The sequence below is a fragment of the Anomalospiza imberbis genome, chromosome Z (assembly GCF_031753505.1).
Source record: "Anomalospiza imberbis isolate Cuckoo-Finch-1a 21T00152 chromosome Z, ASM3175350v1, whole genome shotgun sequence".
Classification (NCBI taxonomy): domain Eukaryota; kingdom Metazoa; phylum Chordata; class Aves; order Passeriformes; family Viduidae; genus Anomalospiza; species Anomalospiza imberbis.
Window position 1 is genome coordinate 64,866,341 of NC_089721.1, and position 22,345 is coordinate 64,888,685.

Here is a 22,345-nt window from a genome sequence, read left to right on the forward strand (position 1 = left end):
ATTAATATGGCTTCAGCAGGACTTAAAAAGCTATTTTCTCTGTGGATTTTTGATATGCCAGGAGCTACTTTAGAAAATTTTTGCCTGTTCATTATGCCAAGAAAGACGCTTATCTGGGTACCAATTTAATGGCTTTTAAACCAGTGAGAATTAGAATACACTTTAAATCTATGATCTCAGAATTAATCTAGGTAGCTGGTTTGGAGCCCATGTTTATGGGTTTTATAGTAATTTCTTAAGAAAAGTTTTCAGCTAATAAACTATATGCACAAAGAAAGGAAAACATATCACCACAATGATACCAGAGGCAAAAAAAAAAAAAAAAGAATGATTTCTTTTTCAGACTGTGTGTAAGAAATAATAAGCTTGTAGTAGGTTCTTATGACAGTTCCTTTAAATGCATCATGGTATTTCTGTAAGAGAAGTATATATGTACAAGACTAAAGAAGTAGAAATGTCCATGAATTAATTTTTTTCTATGAAAAATATTTTCTGAGAACTACAGGAATGGTGTTTTGCAGGCATTTTCTCTTGAAAATCTGAGTAATTGATTTCAGAGGAATGTAGCAATGATGTCTTCTAGCAACTGGAGACCACTTTTTCAAATTCTGGAATTGAAATGATAAAGAAATCCTTTTCAAAGAAACACATATAAAGTGATATGACTGTATACAGTGCTTGAATTTCAACACTTTGAGGCATCTTACAATTGATAATAAATAAATCTGTCATAAGCCATATATCATACCATAAACAGCTAAATATTTATTTTATTAAATGAGAAAAATAACTTGTTTTTAGACTTGGATGCTAATCATATGCTCTGTATGCATTGACTTTGAGTAACACCTGCATACAGCAGCTTTGAATTGGGTCACGTAAGTCCTCACAAAAAGTTAACCATTGATTTGTCAAGATGCTGCACTGATGAGAGGCATAGAAGCCAAAGGACAGATAAATGACAGAATCCCATTTTTCAAACAATGTAGACTATGGAGGCATTTGATAATTTTACTATAGTATTTTATGAAACATATCATATACATTTCTGATGTATTTCAGCAGTGACCTTTGAAAATTATTTCATATCCAAGCAGACTTGTAGTTCCAATGTAGGTGGTACATTTATGTTTACCACTTGGAAATTCAGTGATACTGGCTTATGAAACAGTTGTGATAATTATTTGATTTGTTTTCTATATGTGGAAGTGAATTCATCTTAATTTTTCTGCACAGTTTCCTTCACTGTATGCCTTCTTTGTAATATTGTTGTACTTTTCTTATTTTCTAGCTTAAAGGCACTACTTTGACATGAATACATAAGCATATTTGGTGATCTGAAGCAATATGGTCTATGTAAACAAAATATCTTTGCCTTGTAGTTCGTCCAATAAAAAACCAAAAAGTTTATTGGCTTCTACTGTGAAACAAACTTGGAATTGTATTTTTTTCTGTTGAAGTTATAGCATATATCACTACATGAGATCATTTTGTTATTCCACCTTCCTCTAATTATATCTAGAGCACAGAATATTTTTTTTTCCAAGCAGGAAGCCGTATCTTCCTGGTTGGCTTTTTATTTTGCATTTACGGTTTTCTATTTATCATAAACCAATGAAATCTCGTAATTTTCATAATGTAGTTCCTGATCTAAAATTTTTAGGTTTTTAGGTAGCTTTGAATTGGGACCTAGAATCTTAATCTGCATTTTCTTAATTCATCTGGCTCTAGAAATCCCCTAGTCATGTCCTAGGTTTTCAGTACTCACATGCTTTGTTACGTAGCATTTCACATACAAACCTGTTGTTTATTAAGAACATATTAAGGAATTGCTAGAATTCACACATGCTAGTTAATTTTCTGGTGTATTTTAAGAAACATAACGTAGGCCTCATGGTATGTACCGAATTAATAAGGCTGATGTTCTGATATTGCAGGCACCAATTCCCTCTTCAGAAGGCACCTCGTACCAAATCATCTGTGCAGACCTTTGATTACAAATAAAATAAAAGCACCTGAAAGTTACATTTATGTCTACTGCATCATACATGTATTTTTAGGCATATTCATTGCTGATTTCTCTGCAGCTTGCCTCCACTAAAAAAAAAAAAACTGTCCTGGTAGCCTGATGGCTTCTGATGTGGTATGGCCAAGGCTTAGGTCTGTAGTGTTAGCTGTGACTGCAGCAGCCAAGGAGCCAAGGTCCATAGCTGAAGTAAAAGCTTCTCTGTGTAAACCTCTCTGTGCTGTTTCCTCTAACCAGAGCAACAGATGTCACAACAGCTGCGATCCCTTTCTGACCCACAACTTTATAAAATTATCCTACTGCATGTATCACAGTTGTTGGATCTGTTATTTTTTCAAGACCTTTCAAAACCAGTCATAGGAGAAAGTATCTGTCTTGGACTGCTATGACTCCTGGCATTATGCAGTATTTACTAAGTATGACTAAAAAAAGAAAAAATTAGTCAAGTTACTTGATTTATTGTGAAAACCTGGATACATTTCTTCCTAATAAGTAGGCATCATGTCTGACACATATCAAAGCACTTACTCCCTTTCTAGCACCGCATCGCATGCCTGTCCCTGCTTCCTATCTTAACCTTACTTTTTCTCCATGTTGCACAGCTTAAACACAGGCAGTCAGTTATTAGAAATCCTATATTTGCCTGTTTTCTGCCTTCAAGTTATTCCATATGTCACTTTATGTCTCTTGTCAGCTTTGAGGATGAGCAAATCCCCAAAAATAAAATAAGCAGCATCAGTTCCTAGAAGAAAAAACTTGTGGGGCTCAGTAATGGGAGGATAAGATGTAACCTCCTGCTCTGCTTGAAAAATCCTGGTGTTATTTTAGACAAACTGTTAGTCCCAGTCACAGACAACTCTATGATTAAATGAATTAGTGCTTGTAAATGGCACTTAAATTGTTGAGTGAGTACTTAGAAATTACTTAAAAATTGGACTGAGAATTCCACTTATCTGGTGAATTAGAGGTAAGAAATTCATGGGAAGAGGTTGTGTAGATAATTTGAATGGCTTTGAAATCACAGCTGTTATAATGCATTAGGAAAGTATATACACAGTGTGCATGCATAGACATATCTGACAAGTTAGGAACTTTGGCTTCAATTTCAGGAGCTGCATCAAAGCCCCAGAGTAAATTCTTTGGTCAGCAGCCTTTCCTTCCTTATTGCAGTCCTGTGAAATATCAACTTGTGCCATCTAATGCTGTCTTACCTATCCTGTCCTGTAACTTGTATTTATTTTGCCTTATCATTTTTTGTACAATATAATGTTAAAACTTGCAGCAATACATTTATCTTCATGTGAGAACAGTGAGCAAACACTTTCACTTGGCATATTCTTCATCAGATCTTAATAACCTTGGTGGTTCCTTGCAGTGGTATTACTGCTCTAATTTTGAGTTGACGGAAAAATTAAGTTATGTAAAATTTCTAATTGTTTTTTGCCTTTATCATTACACATATGAAGTCTCGAGATTCTCTCACTACAGGAGTAGTACTCCTGTTCAGAAGAACTAGAGTAGTATTAATCAGTCGTATTGTATTTATTCTTTCCTTTAATGAATGTAATATCATGTGAATCCTTGAGCAAATAAGAGGATGCGCCAGACAGCGGTCAGTGTTACACATAATGAAAAATGAAAGCCAGCTGAATCCACATGTTACATCTTTAATTACCCAGTGATAATTCTTGTAACTCATGTGAAGTCAAGATGACTTTCTTGGGCAGCAAGACAGACAAAAGCATTTCATTTTCAACATAGTGGAGGAACAGGAGTACTAGCAGACAAGACTACTGAGCTAACCACGGGTGGCAAGTGGTTAAAGTTCATCTGAAACCTACCATCATCGTCATTGAAAGGGGCCACTCTTAAGCTTCCTTGGCCAGGATTTGGCCAAGCCTTTGGCTTTTTGTAAAAACAAATGTTAAAAATCAGGTAAAATTATTTTGCAACGTGTGCAGTGTTTGCAGTTCATGTAATATGTTTGTATGCTTATTGTTAAAGCTATATTTTTGTTGTATGCATGAGTGACATGCACTGGTTTCAATTAGATGTTGCATGCACTATTTGTTGTACATCTGAGTCTGAACTACAAGGATGCATGTTCATTGGCATTTAATTGAAAGCCATCAGTTTACTGCATGCGGCATCATAAAGTCACACCTTCCCATGCCCAGTAAAATATTACGTTGCATGTTTTAATAGCAATAGGTCAGAGGCTGGAAATACCTCATATCAGCAGTGGACCCAAATCCAAACTCTGATGCCAGTACTCTACATTAACTCTATTGGGGTCAACAGCTTGAAAAATATTCCTCTCCAAATTTGAGGTCTGAACTTTATTAATGAAATTATTAAACCAAATCCATTTATGGCAATATCCCTGGAGGAGAGATGGTGGAAATCCAAAAGTTAGAGTTGTATTTGAGTCCAATGCTAAACAATATGAAACAGTTTAGTTGATATAGTGTTTCACCTATATCTATGTTTTTTGCAGAAATTGTCAGCAAGCATAACTGAAGAAAAGGGTGGAAGGCATTGAAAAACAAGAATGTGTCTCCTGTGATTCTTGAAGACAGATAGGTAATCTGTTATCTGCAGTGAATTCTGTGTTCAGTGTCCTCCTTAACATGCTGTCATGCTTAAAGGTGAGTTAAGGTGTTTTATCTCTGCCTTCTTCCATGTGAATTCTGGGTGTGGGGTGGCGTTAGGAGATGGCAGAACATATAGACCATTTGCAGCTGCAGGAAGAGGTGGGCACAGTTACTTCAGAGTCAAAGCTGTGGGAAGCATGAGGTGCTAGCTGCTATTTGGTTCACCAGGAAGCAGAAGTCTCAAAAATGGATGGAGACATCCTTATAATTTGTACAGCATACCTCTGAGCAGGACAATGACAGCAAGAGTGCCTGATAGTTCAAGAATAATTTACATTTGCTAGTTAAGCTATTATTAGCACAGAAATGGGGTAGAATAGAATGGGGTAGGTTTTTGTATGCCTAAGACTGTAATCTTTCCTTTTTGATGCAGTATTAGTTGGAAATTATTACCTAATATTTGGAATAATTTTACTAATATATGGTAATGTCAAGCCAGAATGAGAGCAATTAATTGAGCTCCCCCAGTCTATGTGCCTTTGTAAGAAAACAAAGAGCCTCTTGGAGGATGGAGAAGGTGGAAAGTTGGAAGCCAAAGTCAGGGAAGCAGTGACAGATATCACTGTATCCTGGATTTTCAGAAAGATAGTGACTCCTCATGGGTCTGCAGATGCAGGATCTGAAGCAGAGTGGTCTTAATATGTTTTAAATGCAAATTGCAGTATGAAGTTAACAACTGACAGAAATCTGTAAACCAAAATACTCTCAAGTTCTGCTAACAGCACCTGGCAGCTTGATTACACAAATGATTGATGGCACAAGGAATTTGTGTGTGTTGTTCGCATGACATGTCCAGTCACACAAGACACTTCATCAATGCTGAACAGTCCTTTTTGGCAAACACAGCCCAGATATTTACAAAGTGTCGTATATCTTACACAGAACTCTTGTAAGATACCTCTCCAAAGTCGTCCTTTAAACATGAAGTCAGTTAGGCATTAGAGAAAAATATTTGTTAGACTAAATGTTTTCACTCTACTTCTGTAAAGTTTCCTGTGTCTGCCTTTGATATATCTGCTAATATCTACTCTTTGAGAGAAAATACTTTAGTAAATGACCTGAGGCTGGGACCAGTTTGGAGATTACAATGAACCTGATTTTGCAACAGGAGACAGTTTTAATTTCGCTCTTCATTTCTCTGACCAGGACAGTAGCTAGAGACCAGGCTGAGTGGAAAAGAGCCTGAAGGTCATAAAAGACATTAAGGGATTGAGCTACTTAGCAGATGTAAACCTTAAAGTACCTTTTTTAGGTATTTTTGGTGTCATGGACTATATTCTTGACAGTTAGAAGGTTGTCTATAAGGAAGGTTTTGTAGCTGTACATTTAAAACCACAGTTTCATATACCCTTACTTTATGTTCAACAAAGCTGTGTATGCATGCAGAGTTAAGAGATATAGTTAAGGTGTTCCAGTAGGATAACCAAGTTTCACTCTACATTTCTTAAAATAAGACCATTGTTCAGAACATTTGAATTGGAAGAAATCATCAGGATCAGGTAGATTTCTATGTTACTGGTGAATGAAGCTGGTTTTTCTGAAACTTACTTGCATGTTATGGAAGAAGGTATAAATTGTACAGAAATTGTGTAAAATATTCCTAAAAAAGTTAGGTCGTCTGTAAATACTGAGAACAGAGCACTGAGCATGCCAATGGATAAAGAGTTTCTTTGCCAATGAAACCAAAGAGTCCTTCAAACTGCATTGGTTTCTCTTAGGAGATTAATGGAAGTCTATCACTAAAGATGCAGGAGCATAAGAATAACTATCATTAGATAGATTGCATACTGCATATTTAATAATGTGGCATTCAAAGCCAACCACTTGAGTGTATAAAGTTTATTCAGTAAACCAAAAATTAAGTTGGCCAGCTTCCTTTCATTTTCTGCTTTTAGATTTTCTCCATGTGAGAAAACTCCATTTGAAGAAACGGAAAGGGGAGCTGATGAAAAAGAAGAGTTGTCGTCTCCCTGCTCTACAAGTGACATCAGCTTGCTTACCACATCTGCTTGATGTCTCCTTGTTCCACAAAAGTTTTTTTCCAGGTTTCCCATGAAGACAGGCTTCACTTCGGTCAGGATGGTAACAAATGGCACGACTTGCTCTCTGCACCAGTTTCTGTGGGGGTTTCCTGTCAGGGGTGCTGCTGGATTCATGGCAGTAGTGCATCTTCACCACAGTTAGCCTTACCTTTCTTTCCATAACCTTGATTCATCCTCCTTAGCTACTTCTTTGGCCTTGCATCCTCCAGACATGGTCAATCTGCTGCCAAATACTGGTTTAGTCTTCAGAGGTTGTGGATGTCCCCTGTGCTACTTCAGACAGCGCATGCTCATTTTGCCTGTTTTGCAAATGAACAAAAAATATATCAATTATTAAACAGACTTCTAAAAATGTATTTTTGGTCTCTGATTCTTTTTATTTAAATTATTTTCTCTGAAGCAAGTTATTTTTAAATTTAGTACAGACTTTGTTTCTTCTCGGCAAATACTGGTACAATACTTGGTAATGATTAAAATTGACAGGAACTTAGTACTGTTAAGAAATAACTGTAAACCTTCTGAAAGTTCTTCCATTTAGAAAGTCAGTCTTTTGCCATCTGTTTTTCAACCAGTGAAGTCCTAAGCTTTTGAGGTGGGGAAAAGTAAACTCGGGAACTACAGGACACTAGAATATCTTAACAAGTGAGTATTAGTAGGTTTTAAATATTTTGATACAAAACATTTCAGACTAAAATGTAGTCACATTCTCTCATCTCATTATTTGAGATGGTTTTACTTTTTCCAAATATGCTGAGAAAATCTGTGCTTTTTCTATGTGTATGTAATTTCCCTGAAATATGAGCTCCAAAATTCTGGGGTTTCATCAATTAAATCATATTAATTAAGAACAGGAACAGCACAGTCATAAATTGGAGAGTATTTTCATGTGATGATGTTTCATAGAGGAACACAATTTGAACTTCCTGAGTGGACTACACTGTATAATAGAATAAAATATCACTAAAGCTATTAATGATATCAGGGCATTAGCCTTTTTAATGGAACTAAATGGCAATGTAAAATATCCTTTTTTCTTTCTCACATGTCAAGCCACTTTAAAGCAGTACAGGTCAACCTCAGAAAAATCGGATTTTTTACTGAATGCACTTGAATGCTGAAATTATATTCAAAATACACAACATGTTTTGTGCCAAGAAAGTGACTCCACAGTATGACCATCTGCAAAGCAGAAAATACTCTTGGGCAGATTTGGAACTCAGCATGTGGTCCTTACTGCAGACAGCACAGTAACTAATTTTACAAGAGATCAGCATATCTCTGCACTGATTTTTATCTGAGCCTAACTAATGAAGCAGGATGTGGCTTAGAAGGGTGTAATGTGTGTCTATGTAAAATATTTTTCTTATTAGAAAGGAAGCAAATGTAATCACATCCAACTTTTCCAAATTGTGCAATATTTAGCCATGCAGATATATACAGAACTTTTGCTTTTGCCTTCCTTAGGCAAGTGTTTCCATGCACAAGTCAGGTGATGGCACGCTCACCCTAGTGTCAATACCTGGTCCTGGGTTTGATTTATAGATCAGGTGTTTGTGCTGCTGAAGCATTTTCAAATTTGTTTTGCTGAAAAAAGAGGTTACATCTACCCTGTCCTTCCTAGCAGTGCAAGCTGAAAAGAAGTCTTTAGGACATACTTTCCACATCACTAGGCTATCTGGCTATCTGATCTGTCACAGAATCATAGAATGGTTTGGGTTGGAAGGGACCGTAAAGACCATTCAGTTCCAATCCCTTGCCATCGGCAGACATACCTGTCAGTGGATCAGGTTGCTCACAGCCCTGTGCAACCTGGCCCTGAACACTTCCAGGGCTGGGGCACCCAGTTTCTGTCAAAAACCTATTCCAGTGCCTCGACTCCCTTACAGTGGAGAATTTCTTCCTAATATCTTGTCTAAACCTACCATTTCAGTTTGAAGCCATTCCCCCCATCTTATCACTAAATGCCCTCATAAAAACTCTCTTTTCACCTTTTTTGTAGGCTCCCTTCATCTGCTGGAAGTCCATGTTAATTCACTCTAAAGTCTTCACTTCTCAAGGCTGAACAATCCCAATTCTCTCAGCCTCTCCTCATAGGAAAGGTGCTTCATCCCTCTAAGCATCTTGGTGGCCCTTGGATAAAATGCATATTCAGTGCAGTGACAGATGTTCAGTCGTCCTTATTCTTCTTATTTTCTTCAAATACTGCTTTTAGACTCCTTAACTCCCACGCATGAAAAGTACTGTGCCTTCTGTTGCAGGCATGCAAAGAGTTGCTGCCAGGACACTCTGACCTTGATTACACAGAATTGCTCTATGGATGTGTTTTCTGAAGTTCCCAGCATTTTCACTAAAAGCATTGTTAACGTGAACCCTGCAGTTGCTTGAATACATTTAGTATTCACAGAGGTTCAAAACCAAAAGACTCCCAGTCTTCCCACAACCTTTGGGAACACTGAGTTCTGTAAAACCAAGATATTTTACCAAAAGGAAGACAGATGGAAATTGTATAGTGCTTTTTTACGGAGTGAGAGGACGTGTAGCCTAGTTGTGTGGGGTTTTTTGTGTGTTTTTTTGTCGTTGTTGTTGGTTTTGGTTTTGGTTTTGGTTTCTTTTTTTTTTGTGGTGGTGGGGGGTTTTTGTTGGTTGTTTTTGGGGTTTTTTTGGTTGGCTTTTTTGTTTGTTAGGTTTTTTTTAAGTCTTCTGTGCTCTGCCAAGATGGGGCATGCAAGGAGTAGTCAAGGCTGCCTTGTGAAGCCTTGCCCTGGGCTTCAGCCTTTTCACCTAGTTATTTCCTCTTCTATCTCAAGTGCCAGTGTTGATCAGCTTGGGGTTGATCCTTGGTCCTTGAATCAGATGAATCTATTGAGTAACACACTTAATGTCTGGTAATCAGGTGCTGGCAGATAGGAGAGGTAGTAGCAAAACTGCTACAAGATCCAACCCTGCCCTAGAAAAATAACAAGATTGCACACATTTTTTGTTGAGTGCAGTGGCCTGAAAATCCCCTTGTCTTTCTGTAAGTTCCATGCTGCCACCAGAGAGAAAAGATGACAGGGGCAAATAGGAAGAGAAAGGAAATGACAGACTAATTTATCCCTCAAGCACATATCTCAGAAATCCAAGTCCTTTCTGTGAGAGGCAAGACACACAAGGTATCTCAATATACCTGTTGAACCACTGGAAGAGACAAAGAGGTAACAAGTGTTGATGATGTCTCTGTGAGAGCAACTTGCAGTCAATATGCCTGGGAAACTAAGACACACCTGGTAAAGCAAGAGGCATGGGTCTGAAAGACTGAAGTGGGCTGGAGACTGCCACTGGCCTGAACTTCTCATTCTATTACCTCCAAAGGATTTGCTTCAGCAGAAGAAAGAGATGAGAAACCATGAGTTTTAGCTCAGTAGCCAGAGAGGATGACTCTGTAAAAGATGATGCCTGCTTGTTTTTCTTGAGTCAAAGAAAAGCATTTTTGGTGAATTTTCCTTTGAGAGGTGTACTATTTACTTTTTCCTAGTTACATTTTCAGGAATAACCCTTGTCTCAGTATCATGGTGATCATTGTGTGATGCTTGCTGTGCTTTATTTCTAAGATGCATCAGACATGTTCTTTTAAATGAACTGCTTTTTACTTGCTCTGTAAGAAAATCTAGTAATTTCTTTAACTAAAACACTTGTTTGGAGTAAAAAAAAATGTGAAGGTGGGAACTAAATACAGGTGCTGAACTGTGATATGGGGTATTGTTGTAGCTATAATGGTCTGAGTGCATATGCAAGGCAGGGTTTGTAGTAAGACACAATTTTATTAAATAAACAGATGTAGGTGGGGGGAAAAAAGGGCATAAGACAAGTTACGGAACAAACCACGTCTCCACTAGACCTGAAGAAAAGACAGTGTGCTTGAAAGATTTTTTAACCGTCTCTTGCTATAAATCTCACACTTCTTCAAAATGGCAGGACTGTAAACTTGTTTCAAGGTGTGTACCATTCCCCCAACCACCCATCTCCCCAAACCAATAAAATGTGATTCTTCTGGGTGATTCCAACTTTGAATTGGGTCTAAGCTAAGAGCGCACAAGGCATGACTATATATCAATTACTGATTGCCACCTGATATAATCTATCACATTTGCTGAGCCATGATAAGTTGAATGCTGATATACATGTTCTCCTGACTCACTTGTTGATCCTGTGAGTAGTTGAAATATATAGCATATGGCATAAAGTTAACATCATTTATGTCTTTATCCAGATGATGTTTCAAGGTTTTGATTATTTTGGCTGTTCTTTATCTTGTAGTTCATTGTTTCCCATTCTTTTGTTTTCTGGTTTGTTTTTTTTTTTTTTTTTGGTTGGTTGATTGGTTTGTCAGTTGGTTTGGTTTTGAGTTTTGGGGGTTTCTGCATAAAATATGTGTTATTTGCATGGTTTTGGCACTAAATATAATGTGCTGTTGATTTCAATACATATAAAAAATAGATAAACAAAGTTGGGAGTCACCTTTGCTCATTCCTGTGAAATCATTCTCTCTTGCAGTGGGACAGGCCTATTAAAGCCTTGTACCTAGTGGTCAGAGGGAAGGCATTTGTGTGTACAGGAGCAAATTCTAAACACTGACCAGGATGACCATTCAGATAATAAGTTGCTAAATTACTGAACGGAACTGTAAGATTTATTTGGAGAAGTATGATTTCAAGAGTTTTTGTGATGTAGAGTGTCTCTTCTATGAAAGGGTAAAGATTCAAATCAGTTTTGGACATACATTTCTTTCAGTCAACCTAAGTGTGATGGGAAGAATGAAGCAGTGTTAAAATCTGAAAAAAATTATTGTTTCAGGCAATGATTTTCCCTATAATATAAATGTAAGGCCACTAATAAACTACTCAGACTGTATTGAAATAGTATAAATTAAAATGTTGTACTTCCCATGTACTGTATAGAATGTACATTACTAAAAGTATTTTAGGGTTCTGATACTATCTAAATCCTGGTGGTTTTGCTCTGACTGGAAAAGTTCATAGTATAGTAGTAAGAAAAAATGTGCTTTCTAAGTCTCACATTAAAAAAAAACACATTTTTTAAAATAAGGTGTTAAGCAATGTACAAAAGTGAGACTGGAAAGATGGTATTATGAGCAATATTCTAATTTACAGTGAGAAAAGGTCTTTTTAATAGTGTGAGGAAACATTTTCCTTTTTAGAGAAAAGCTAACTGACCTACTAACTATCCTCACTTGTGCACAGAAATATAGTTGAAACTGTTCTCTCTAGTGCATTTCAAGCATAATAAAGAAATCCACACATTCTTTTGCCATAAAGCTTTTTCTGTCTCTTCAGGGAAGCAATCAGTCATGTTTGTGAAGCCATGCCTGGTGCCAAAAGAGCCTTCAAGAAGCGAAAGGTATTTTTTTTTCATGTAGTGCAGTTGACTGTATTTTCTCTGTACAACACAGTGGAGACCAGGCACAGCAAGCAGGAGACTTTTAAGGCAGCTTTGAGAATTGCAGATGATTAATCATTTAAAGTATTGGCTGTTTTTACTCACCGTATGTTGTCACTTGCCCTTTTGGTCAGGATCTGCTTTTGTGCTCATCTGGAAATATAAGTACCTCTAGGATGAAGATTGTGCCTTTATGTTCCTTCCATAGAAACCTCTTCCTTTTACATTCTTTCTTTTGTAGATTGCAGGTGGAAGAGTTAAAACCAACAAATGGGAAGCCTTTTCATAAAATTCATGAGTAAATTATGAAAATAGGTGCTGGAAGATACAGCAGAAGCCCAAAACATATATATTTTTGAAAGTGACTAGATTTATTGAAAGATAGATATACTGATGACATTTAAAGAGTTTGGTTATCACTGATTTCTGGAAATGGAAAGAGCATATGAGATGATCCTTTGTCCCTCTGCTTTTTCCATAAACGCTTCAGTGCCCAGTGCTGATGCTGAGTCCAGTATCTGACATCATTACTACCATGCTTTTATTTTTATTTGTGTGCTGGGAATTAGAGTCTTCATACAGGGAGAGGAGGAAGCTTTGGCTCAGCTCCTGCACTGATGGCTCTCAACAGTCTCTTCCAGAGGTCTGCTAGCAAAGTTGGGAGGTGATGCTATATCTAAGGGAAGAAGCATAGAAAATAGTTAATTATAGTTCTTGTGTGTGTTCTTGGGCACAGGAGGAGAATCCGCAGGTGAAGGAAAAGGCCTGCTTGCTTTCCCAGCTGCTCCACCATCTAGGTAGAATCTTAGCAGAAAGGAACACAATGAAATGCCACTTGTTTGCAATGGAGAATCATATCCTGGTAAAATCAGTCATATGTGACAACATGTGTCACAGTGTAATTGGAAATTGTCTTGGAAAGTAAGGCTATGGTTTCACTTCCACCAAATTTATCTCACTGGCATTTCTTGGTTCTCTGGCTTTTCATTTTAAATTCGAAAGTAAAGATGAAAGTATCTTTCCTCTTGAAAAGCAAAATTACACAAAATGTAGTTGAAAAAGTTAAACAGAGTTCCAAGCACCTAGTGAGACACCTTGCTGTATTAAAGGTTTTAAAAGTAATGTTACTTTTAAGTTATTGAAAAGAGCAACAAAATTTCAGATAAATGCCAAAGACGTGTCCTTTGCTGCTCTGTACATTCATAATGTTTCTGCCACTAGTGGCAGATCAATTTGGTTAAGGTGACATGTAGCTTCCTGAAGTCAAATTTTCACACTTTACCTCCACTGTGGGTAGGTGATCCTTAAGCATGACTTGGGAATCATAAAGGATTAAGGAAAGAGGAGATACAAGAATATTCAAAAGAGTTTCTTCAAAAGAGAAGTAAATTAAATACTAGCTCTGTAACATGAAAGGGTTGAAATAGTGCAGCACGTTACATAGGAGCAGTATGTAAGTAGTGTATTTTTAGTCAGTTAAACAGAAGGAAAAGAAGATAAAATTGAATGTTTGTAAATTTTCAGGACTACAAAAGCTCAAGTGTGTCCATCCTACTAGGAACAAAACCATCCAAGCTTGTAGACAGCTTAGGACAAGTGCAAACATAATGGCAGAAGAACACTGTCTCCAGTCATTTTGTGTTTATATCCTAATGACTAGCATGAATATTCACCACTGCAACCAGAGCAAGTTAAAGGGCTTGGTCTGTTACTGCTGGGCAGCCTTATTTTTACAGGCTGTGGTTACTTGAATGCATCTGCTCTCATGCAGCTATGTGGTTCCCCATTAGGTCAAAGGTGACAAGTTTATGAATTTTGCTTTGCTAGCATAACTTCTATTGCTGCAATACCTCCTAAGAGCTGGTGAAATGCCTATAAAAGTTTTCAGTACTGTTACATCCCCTGCATTACATTCTTAGACTTATTATCTGATGATCTTTAGATGCATATTTTACCCCAGCATAAAGAGGTTTTATTTGTCTATATCTGGCTTTTACCTACTCTTAAGTCTACAAGCAAAGTCATAGAATGGTTGGTGTTGGAAGGGACCTTTAGAGGTCATCTTGTCCATAATATTCTGTATCCCATTTTGTGAGCATTCCATCGGTATCACTGGAGTCCCACTTTCCATGTGGAAAGGGGTAGAACAGTCAGTAGATGTAGAGCAAACAGTAAACTTCGAGAGTTGAAGCTATTTTTATAGAACAAGTACATCATCATATTAAGATACTGACTGAAGGCATTCACCTTAGTTACCTTACTTGGTCCCTTGGTGAAGATAACACTGGTGCTGTCTCACAAAACCCCTTTTTTTTTTTTTTTTTTTTTTTTTTTTTTTGTCAAGTGTACATGAAGAATTGCTTGGCTATTATTATTATTATTATTATTATTATTATTATTAATAGTAGTAGTAGCAGTTATAGTAGTAGTAGTATAAATGAGAAATAATATCCAGAGGAAAACAGCTGTTGCAATTAAATGATCTTTGAAAAGTCATAAACATCTTAGAAGCCTTTAAGATCACCACTAACCCTGCATACAATGAAGGTCATTAAAAAAAAAAATCAGAGAACAAAAATCTGCTTTTTCCCCCCCTCCTCACAGCCACCAAGCAAAGTCCTTTCTAGCATCTTGGGAAAGAGCAATCTTCAGTTTGCAGGAATGAGCATAATGTTGAATATCTCCACCAGCAGCTTAAATCTAATGAATCCAGATACAAAACAGGTGAGTGTAACTTCTGTATTAACTTGTGAGGCTTTTGATGAGCAGCCTGCTGCACAATTATTTGCTGTCTGCCAAATACTCAGTTGCTCAAAGTTATTATTCCTCAATAATGTCATAAAATGAATGAACTCAAAATATAATCATATTGGAAGTCAGCTTATTTCACCATTCAACATAACTTTAATAAATTATTTTCTTCTTGTCATGTTTCAGGTAGATTGGTTTTGCTCTTAAAAGACCTGTGATGTGAAATACCATTATCTGGTTGTGGGAGTTCTTATTGAATAAAATGACAAACTTTCAGAGTTGTAAAAGGGGTGTGCTTGAAGCAACAACTAAAACACTGAATGTGCATCCCCAATTTTGTTGTTTTCTTCCCATTTAGATTCGTAAAGGGCAAACTGTTCCTAAGGCGCTGCCAAAAATACAGCCTCAGGGATTTTGAAGTGCAGTGAAAGGCCAGTCTTTTAGAGTGACAAGGCAGCCTTTTTAAAGTAGCTCATTTCTTCTTCTTTGCTGTGCTGAAGGTACAGACAGACTTTGGGGAATCACTGCAGTGGTTTGTGAATGATGTATGAGATGAGAAAAATCCTTGCTCAGGGTATATATAAAAAGGAAGCAGACAGACGTGTAGTCACTGCTGTCCTATTTGCTGTGAACCACATATTGCATTAGGGCATGCAACTTTCTGCCCAGATACAGACAGAGAGAAAAAAAGTAAAATTCCTACTGTCCTTTGGGGGCTCAGGGTTAAAAAATAAGAAATAATATATATCGTTTATTAAAAAGCTTGCTGTTTGTTACTATGTTTTCATTCGTATATCTTCATTCTTACACTTATTTAGAAAGCATCACAATCCTCTTCAGTGAGCACTGAGAGTGGGGGCGCAGGACTATGACTGGCTGCAGTGGTCTGCAGCCTTACTATGGAATACACACAACAGTGCTTTTCATAAGGACAGTTACTCCCCGTCAGAAGCATAAGAACTTGATGTTAATTAGCACTATTAAGGAAGTGCCAAACCCTGAAAGTCAGCTTGTCATCAGCCAATGGTAGGGCAGAAATGCAGTTAAACTCATTTATTTCAAAGAGTCATCCTCTACATGTTTTGCCTTTTCTCTGAATTGACAAAACTGTTCATCTTCCTCTTATATCATTCTTTTTGAAGAATGATATAAGAGGAATTATATTCTTCTTATATCTTCCTCTCAGATTCTTCTGAGTGCTGCAGGCCTGGGAAATGTCTGGTTTCCCAGAGATCCCTAGTCTGGCCGCAGCCTCCTCTGTTTCTTGTTCATGCCAAGGATTTGATTTGCAGATAAGCATGGCCTAGCAGCTTTGCCCTTTGAGGCCCCACACAGGAGGATGGCTGCAAACTTCTGTAATAGAAGGAAATAATCTTTTTCCTGGCAGATCTAGAAGGAAAGAAAAGACAAGCCAGGGTTGTTGGCCCTTGTGGTAGAAGGAAAGCAACTGCATGTACCCCTGCACAACAGTTCTGTGAACATATTTAGCAGGGATGAGTGGAACATGATTTTGTTTTGCTTATTTCTTTAAAATGAAGGTTGGTGTAGATTAAAAGTTTCTGAACTGTATGCCGACATTAGTGAATTGTTTTATTTTAAGCAATGCAAGGCATTAATAGTTTGCTGTATCTTTTTTCAGTATTTTGATATTGGTAGAGGTGAGGTTGGGAATACCCCTACTTGAAACTAAATCAGCTGTGGAATTAAAAAAAACCACCAGACTTGAACTAATTAACTAATTGTTTCAAGCACTTTTCAGCTTCCTTAAAATTTGGAAAAAATTACTTTAGTGACTATATGAAATATTTTTTCTTTTACATGCTGAAATAAATGATTAGGTTATTTGCACAAGTCAAGATAGTGATAGTATGAAATTACATAACAGAACTTCACTACTTCATTGTTAGGATAATCTACATTCTACTTCATACTACTTTATTTTTAGGATAATCTACATTCTATATGTATATATACATACCCCTATGTAAGTATATATAGATATATAGGGGTATTCTATATGTATATATAGAATGTGTGTATATATACACACATACATATATACATATATATATATACTATATTTATATATAGAATGTATAGATGTACTATATATTCTATTGTTACTTCTTTAAGGGGAGAAAGAGAAGGAAATCCTCACTGCTGAGTAGCAGAACACTAATTCACAAGTGCACACTTTAAAACTAACCACATCTCTGGAGGCTGTTGTGGGCTATAGCAGGGCTATTGAAAATGAAGTGCTCTTTACATAAAAGAAACACTACAAATAGTAGTCACCTCTTGCTGACTTAGTGAAGCAGCAAGATCCAGAAAAAGTTCTGTCAGACTTTTTTCTTTCCAAGGAAGGTAGTTGATAGTTCAGGTCTTTTTGAAGCAGGTTAGTGGAAACAGCACAGAGAATATTTTTCTAGCCTATTTTGTTTTTTCCAGAATGGTTTTTTCGTATGTGGTTCCCTCTCCAAAGTGAAAAATCAAGATCCTAATTCTTATTGTCAGATGCTCTGAGGCACTTAACAGCGGCCTGTCCCATGCCAGATGAATCCATTGGCATGGCTTCTGTGACTCAAGTATCAAGTGAAAATTTATTTCAAATTACCTTTTCTTTGTTGGTTGTTACATGATTTCATTATTAAAAGATTTTGTAAGTTGATTCTCAGAATAGTAGACATGTTCTGCTTTTATTACAGGTTCAGGACAAATTGTCTTTTCCCAGAGAAATATCATATTAGTTCAAATCATACATAAGAAATTTGAATTTCAAATGCCCTGGAGTGTGCCTGTGAATTTGTCCACAATGCTACAGCGCAGCTAGATTCAAAATTCTGTTTGCATATTGTAAACATGTTGATGTTTGAAACATATAATGACACTGGAGGTGTTGGGGGCAGTATTATGAATCTTAGCTGGTGTAGAGGTTGGCATGGTTTCATTGATTTCACCAGAGTGGCATCAGCAGAAAAATGGTTTGATGAATAGGACCTTTTGTTTCATTCATCATTATCTGTAATAAAGAAAGTGAGTTTTGCAGACTAAAATTTCACCAAAGACACTCTCTGACAGGTCTGTATGATTTACTAGAGATCTGAGTACATTTAGCAAGTTTGCAGTGTCCTGATAAATTTTAAAGAACATCAGAATAGCATCATTTATCCTTAAGTTTGTTTATATTATCATGCTACTCTTTGAAATCCTTGTAGGTAATTTTGATCTTGATTTTGGATTTTCACCAGCATGCAAGCAAAAACCAGAAATCAGAATTGTAAACTGTAAGAAACCCATCTGACTCACACTTATTCTTTCTGATCCATACAGATCATAGCAAATCACCATATGCAATCTATCTCCTTTGCGTCTGGAGGTGATCCGGTAAGCATTTCTGTAAAGCCTTCTCCCACACAGATACTGCTTTACGAGGGCCGTGTGACAAAATTTAAAGCATATCTTACTGAAAGAAAAATACAACCACCACAGCTCCTGTTTCTTCTTTCATAAATTTTTCTTGACTGTTGCCATCAAGCTCTCTTTGAGGGGAATGGCTGACAAGTGTTCATGGATCCTCCCCTTTCAATGACAGTAACAAAAAGAATCAAGGGGCTGTAAGCATTCATATAGTAACTAATAAGCAAGGCTTTGTTTTTCAGAGTAATGTAGAATAGTTATATGGGCATTGTATGGATTTTTATCCTGTTATCTTGCACTTTTTACAGTAATAGAATATGTTGCAGCTATATTTATAGCATATATAGTATTTATAGTAATGTATGCTTTTCTTTTTTTTTTTTTCTTCTCAACTGAAAGTGTGAATTGAGAAGACTGTGCTAAGTTCTGCCTGCAAGTATATTTGCTACAGTCATGCACCTTGAAGAGAGGCTTTCAGGAAAAGCACAGATCTTTCTCTCCTGTTTTGCAAAGCTTTTCGATACACCTACTTTTTTTTTTTTTTTCATTTAGATCAAAGGGCAGATTCCTGCTTATTGTTCTTTTCCTTATTTTTATAACCTGTTTATCCAAAGGTATATTAATAAATGAGCTTCAAAAGTATTTGTCACTCAGGAAGCAAGGGGAAATATATAAATTAGTGACAGTGCTCACCTCTTAGAGGTTTAAAAGCTTTTAAACTTAGAGTAATTGAATAAACACATTTTTCTTCACCATGTGATTATGTGTCATATATCAGTCATGTACTACAAGTAAGGCAATTTCTAGCCTGCTTTGTGAGATAATTCTCTCAGTTCAACTCTGTTAAGGTGAAGATGCTTGGTGCTTTCTCTGTTCATTATGTTTTTGTAAGAAAACATAAAGACATTCTAGTCTTAGTATAGCTTTGCTGAGCTCAGTACAATTGTAGAAAGGAAAAGGACACAATATCACAATAATTTGGGGAACAAAAAATGGATCAACAGCAGCTTGGAAACACAACAGATTGCAATGGATGCTGTAAATGAACAATTCCTGAAGTGGGCAGAGGAGTGATTAGCACAGTTCCCTGCCTTCGTAAGAAGATTCTTTGCTGCCCATCTGCCATCCCAAATGCTAGGTCCTGGAAACACCATTTCACACTGCCCACTGATTAAATGATTTACCAGGAAAGAGGAGAGGAACAGCAGTAGAGTTCTGGATTTGGAGTAAACAAGCTCATCCAAATGTTTTAGAGAGATGAAAATCTCGCTAGTGAGTGAGTGAGCTACCAGAGAAATAAAATTGCATGGTACAAGGGAGCCTACAAGGTACAGTGAAACTATGAATTTGTGTTCCAAATAAGACTACTGCATGAATTAATTCTGGTGTTGGGAGGAAGAAAGTAGGTATGAGTATCTAATGTATATCTTACAGGCTTATCTCTGGTCTAGTAAGAAACAATTTTAACTCAAAAGCTTGTTCAAAAAGCAGCTAGTTCATTTGTCCTGAGTGCATGTAGAAGGTGACAAAATGCAAGGATGTGATTTAGTTCACAGCTCACAGCTTTATTTACTCATCAGAGAGCCATCTTGACATAACTTTCATCAGCCCTTAATGATTTCTATTTGTTAGTGGACTGCCACCACAAACTGCATCTCCCAACCACAGCTGGCTTCCAGACCATTAATGTATCTCCTTATATGACTTTTAAACAGGTTGGAGAAAGGCCATAGTGACCTAAGAAGCTAGATATGTGCCCATGTTTCTTCAGGAAGTGATTTCCTTATTTTGAAGTTACTTTGGTGTTTGGTTTATTAGGAGGTGAGACTACTCTCACTTCTTTATCCTGTCAGCAGTTCTGCTCTGGATATCTGTATCCCATTTGTCATAGAAGTTAGGTTTACAACCTTCCTCCCACTCCCTTACCATTAATAATATTATTCAAAATATAACCCCTGAAGAAGTGTTCCACAGTCCTGGAGAAAGGCTTGAATATATACTTTTCCAATATTCCCCTTTGCAATGAGTCAGTTTCTGGCTGTGTCAGAATATGGGAACTTAAAAATCTCTATACCAAATCCTTTTACGTGCCATTTCAGAACCATTTTTATTTCACTTCCAAGGCTGTGTTCTCAATCTGCTTTAGCTCTCTTCAGCCTATCCTATGATACTCTAAACAATTTTGCTCCACAATAATTTCAGGTGGCTGTTTCCAGGCTGCCAGAGAAGACATCTGTTTTTGGAGATATCTGCTGGAATTTTGGAGTGCAGGATGTCATAAAGTCTAATAAGGCAGGTCTCTCAGAGATCCCTGAAGGCAGTAGTCTTTCAGTTTCAGCAATATCTCCTATTTTAACACCACAATGCAATGTCTTTAGGCTTAAAATTATAGCTCACTCATACTTGTTTTTAGTCCTTGAATGTCAAGGATCACTTTGCTACGTCAGCCAAGTCCTGTATAGTTTTTGGATGAGGGTCTTCTAACTTAGCCACAACTGAAATGTGCTCATCTTAGGTCCTTCATGGTTTGTCTTAGTCAGCTTGAATCTCAGAGCTTTAAATTAAATAAAGAGTAGGTGTTTTCAGATTGTCACACCCATGCTAGCTATGAGATAGATCTATGATTTACTCTGGCATAAATGTATCCATTAGCTATGCCTGAAGTAGTAAATAAATTGATCTGTGGCCCATTTTCTAGTCTTTCTGGCCCTGAAATAAATAACACAGTGCAATTTGCACCCACACATTCATTCTCTTCCCTTGTAATGGTCTCTTGGGATCAATGCCAAGTATGTGCTGGTCCCTCAGAGAGTTTCAGGGCATGCTGTGAGAAACTAGTACAGTGAGACAAGGGCTCTGTATTATTTGATACTATAGACATAGTTACCTTTGTTTTCCCCTTACTTGTTGATATGCATCCTTATTTCTACTGTAGTCACTGCCCAGGTACCGTGCCACAGGATGTGTAAGAAATTGTGAGACAAAATGGTAGGGCTATGCTTTTTTAACAGACCAACCTCACTGCTGCTATGTCTGAGTGCCTTTTGATGATGCATTATGTGACATGGTTACACATCTGTCACCAGAACCCATGACTGTGCTTCATCATTTCCCTTGCTCTCTCCTTAGGAAGGAAATTGTGTAGACATTCAGTGCAGTGATTTGTTTTGGGCGGCTGGTGGTGGTGTGTGCTTGCACTACAAAAAGCCCTGCTGAAGAAGTCTATATTTTAACTGAAGATTGATGTTTATTATGACATTAGATTTTGGCATAATTGGCAATGATCTTGGATCAGTTACCTGAAAAGGCTTTGGGTAGATTTACACAGCCAGCTGTAATGTATCCTGTATACCCCTTGGGTTTAGCATACTGGACTAGCCAGGCATGTCAGGAAATTCCAGATCTAACCAGGACTTCCTGATTACATCAAAGCAATATGGCATTTTTCAGATTTATCAGCAAGCCTAAGTGTTTCCCAGAAACACAGGTGTTTCTGTTTCATCTGCATAATAATAGAAGTCTGCACCATTTGTGCACAGGAGCATAGGAGTGGCAGGAGAAGAAGGAAAAAACCCACAAGGAGATATCTGTGTACTCTGGCCAGAAAATTCACCAGGCATGGGGCAACAGGTGTGGCAGGGAGCAGCCTAAGGGCTGGGGGAGGGTGTGCAGGGATACTGCTTGTCAGAGCCAAGCAGTGGCTGAGCACCTCTATGCCATATGGCACTGTAGTCAGTAAACACCTGCTTGTCACACATGAATAAATGCCATTGCTCAGTATTTCTGAAGAGCAGCGCTGTTACTCCCACTCTTTCTGCCACAGAACCAGATGATTATTCATGTTATGAACCAAAATCTCTGAGTAGTTTGAAGATAAGGACTTGTAATTCTATTCCCTCCTAAATGAGGCCTGGGCCAAATCCTATGCCTTTTGTTTAATTGATAGAAGAGATTTTAAAATTCTGCTGGATTAGATCACATTCTATAAAAAGGAAAGTGGTGTCTGAGTACCAAAACCC

General features: G+C 37.3%; 1 protein-coding gene across 5 annotated transcripts in view; it reads left to right on the forward strand.

The window, feature by feature from the left end:
• The window catches only part of SHC3 (SHC adaptor protein 3), a 73,518-nt gene that overhangs the window by 35,605 nt on the left and 15,568 nt on the right, over window positions 1–22,345 (forward strand). For all 5 annotated transcript variants that reach the window (XM_068177198.1, XM_068177199.1, XM_068177197.1 and 2 more), the window contains 3 exons: window positions 12,056–12,119; window positions 14,763–14,882; window positions 18,240–18,293. In XM_068177198.1, the coding sequence (XP_068033299.1) occupies window positions 12,056–12,119; window positions 14,763–14,882; window positions 18,240–18,293 (238 nt within the window). The remainder of the gene's footprint in view (window positions 1–12,055; window positions 12,120–14,762; window positions 14,883–18,239; window positions 18,294–22,345) is intronic.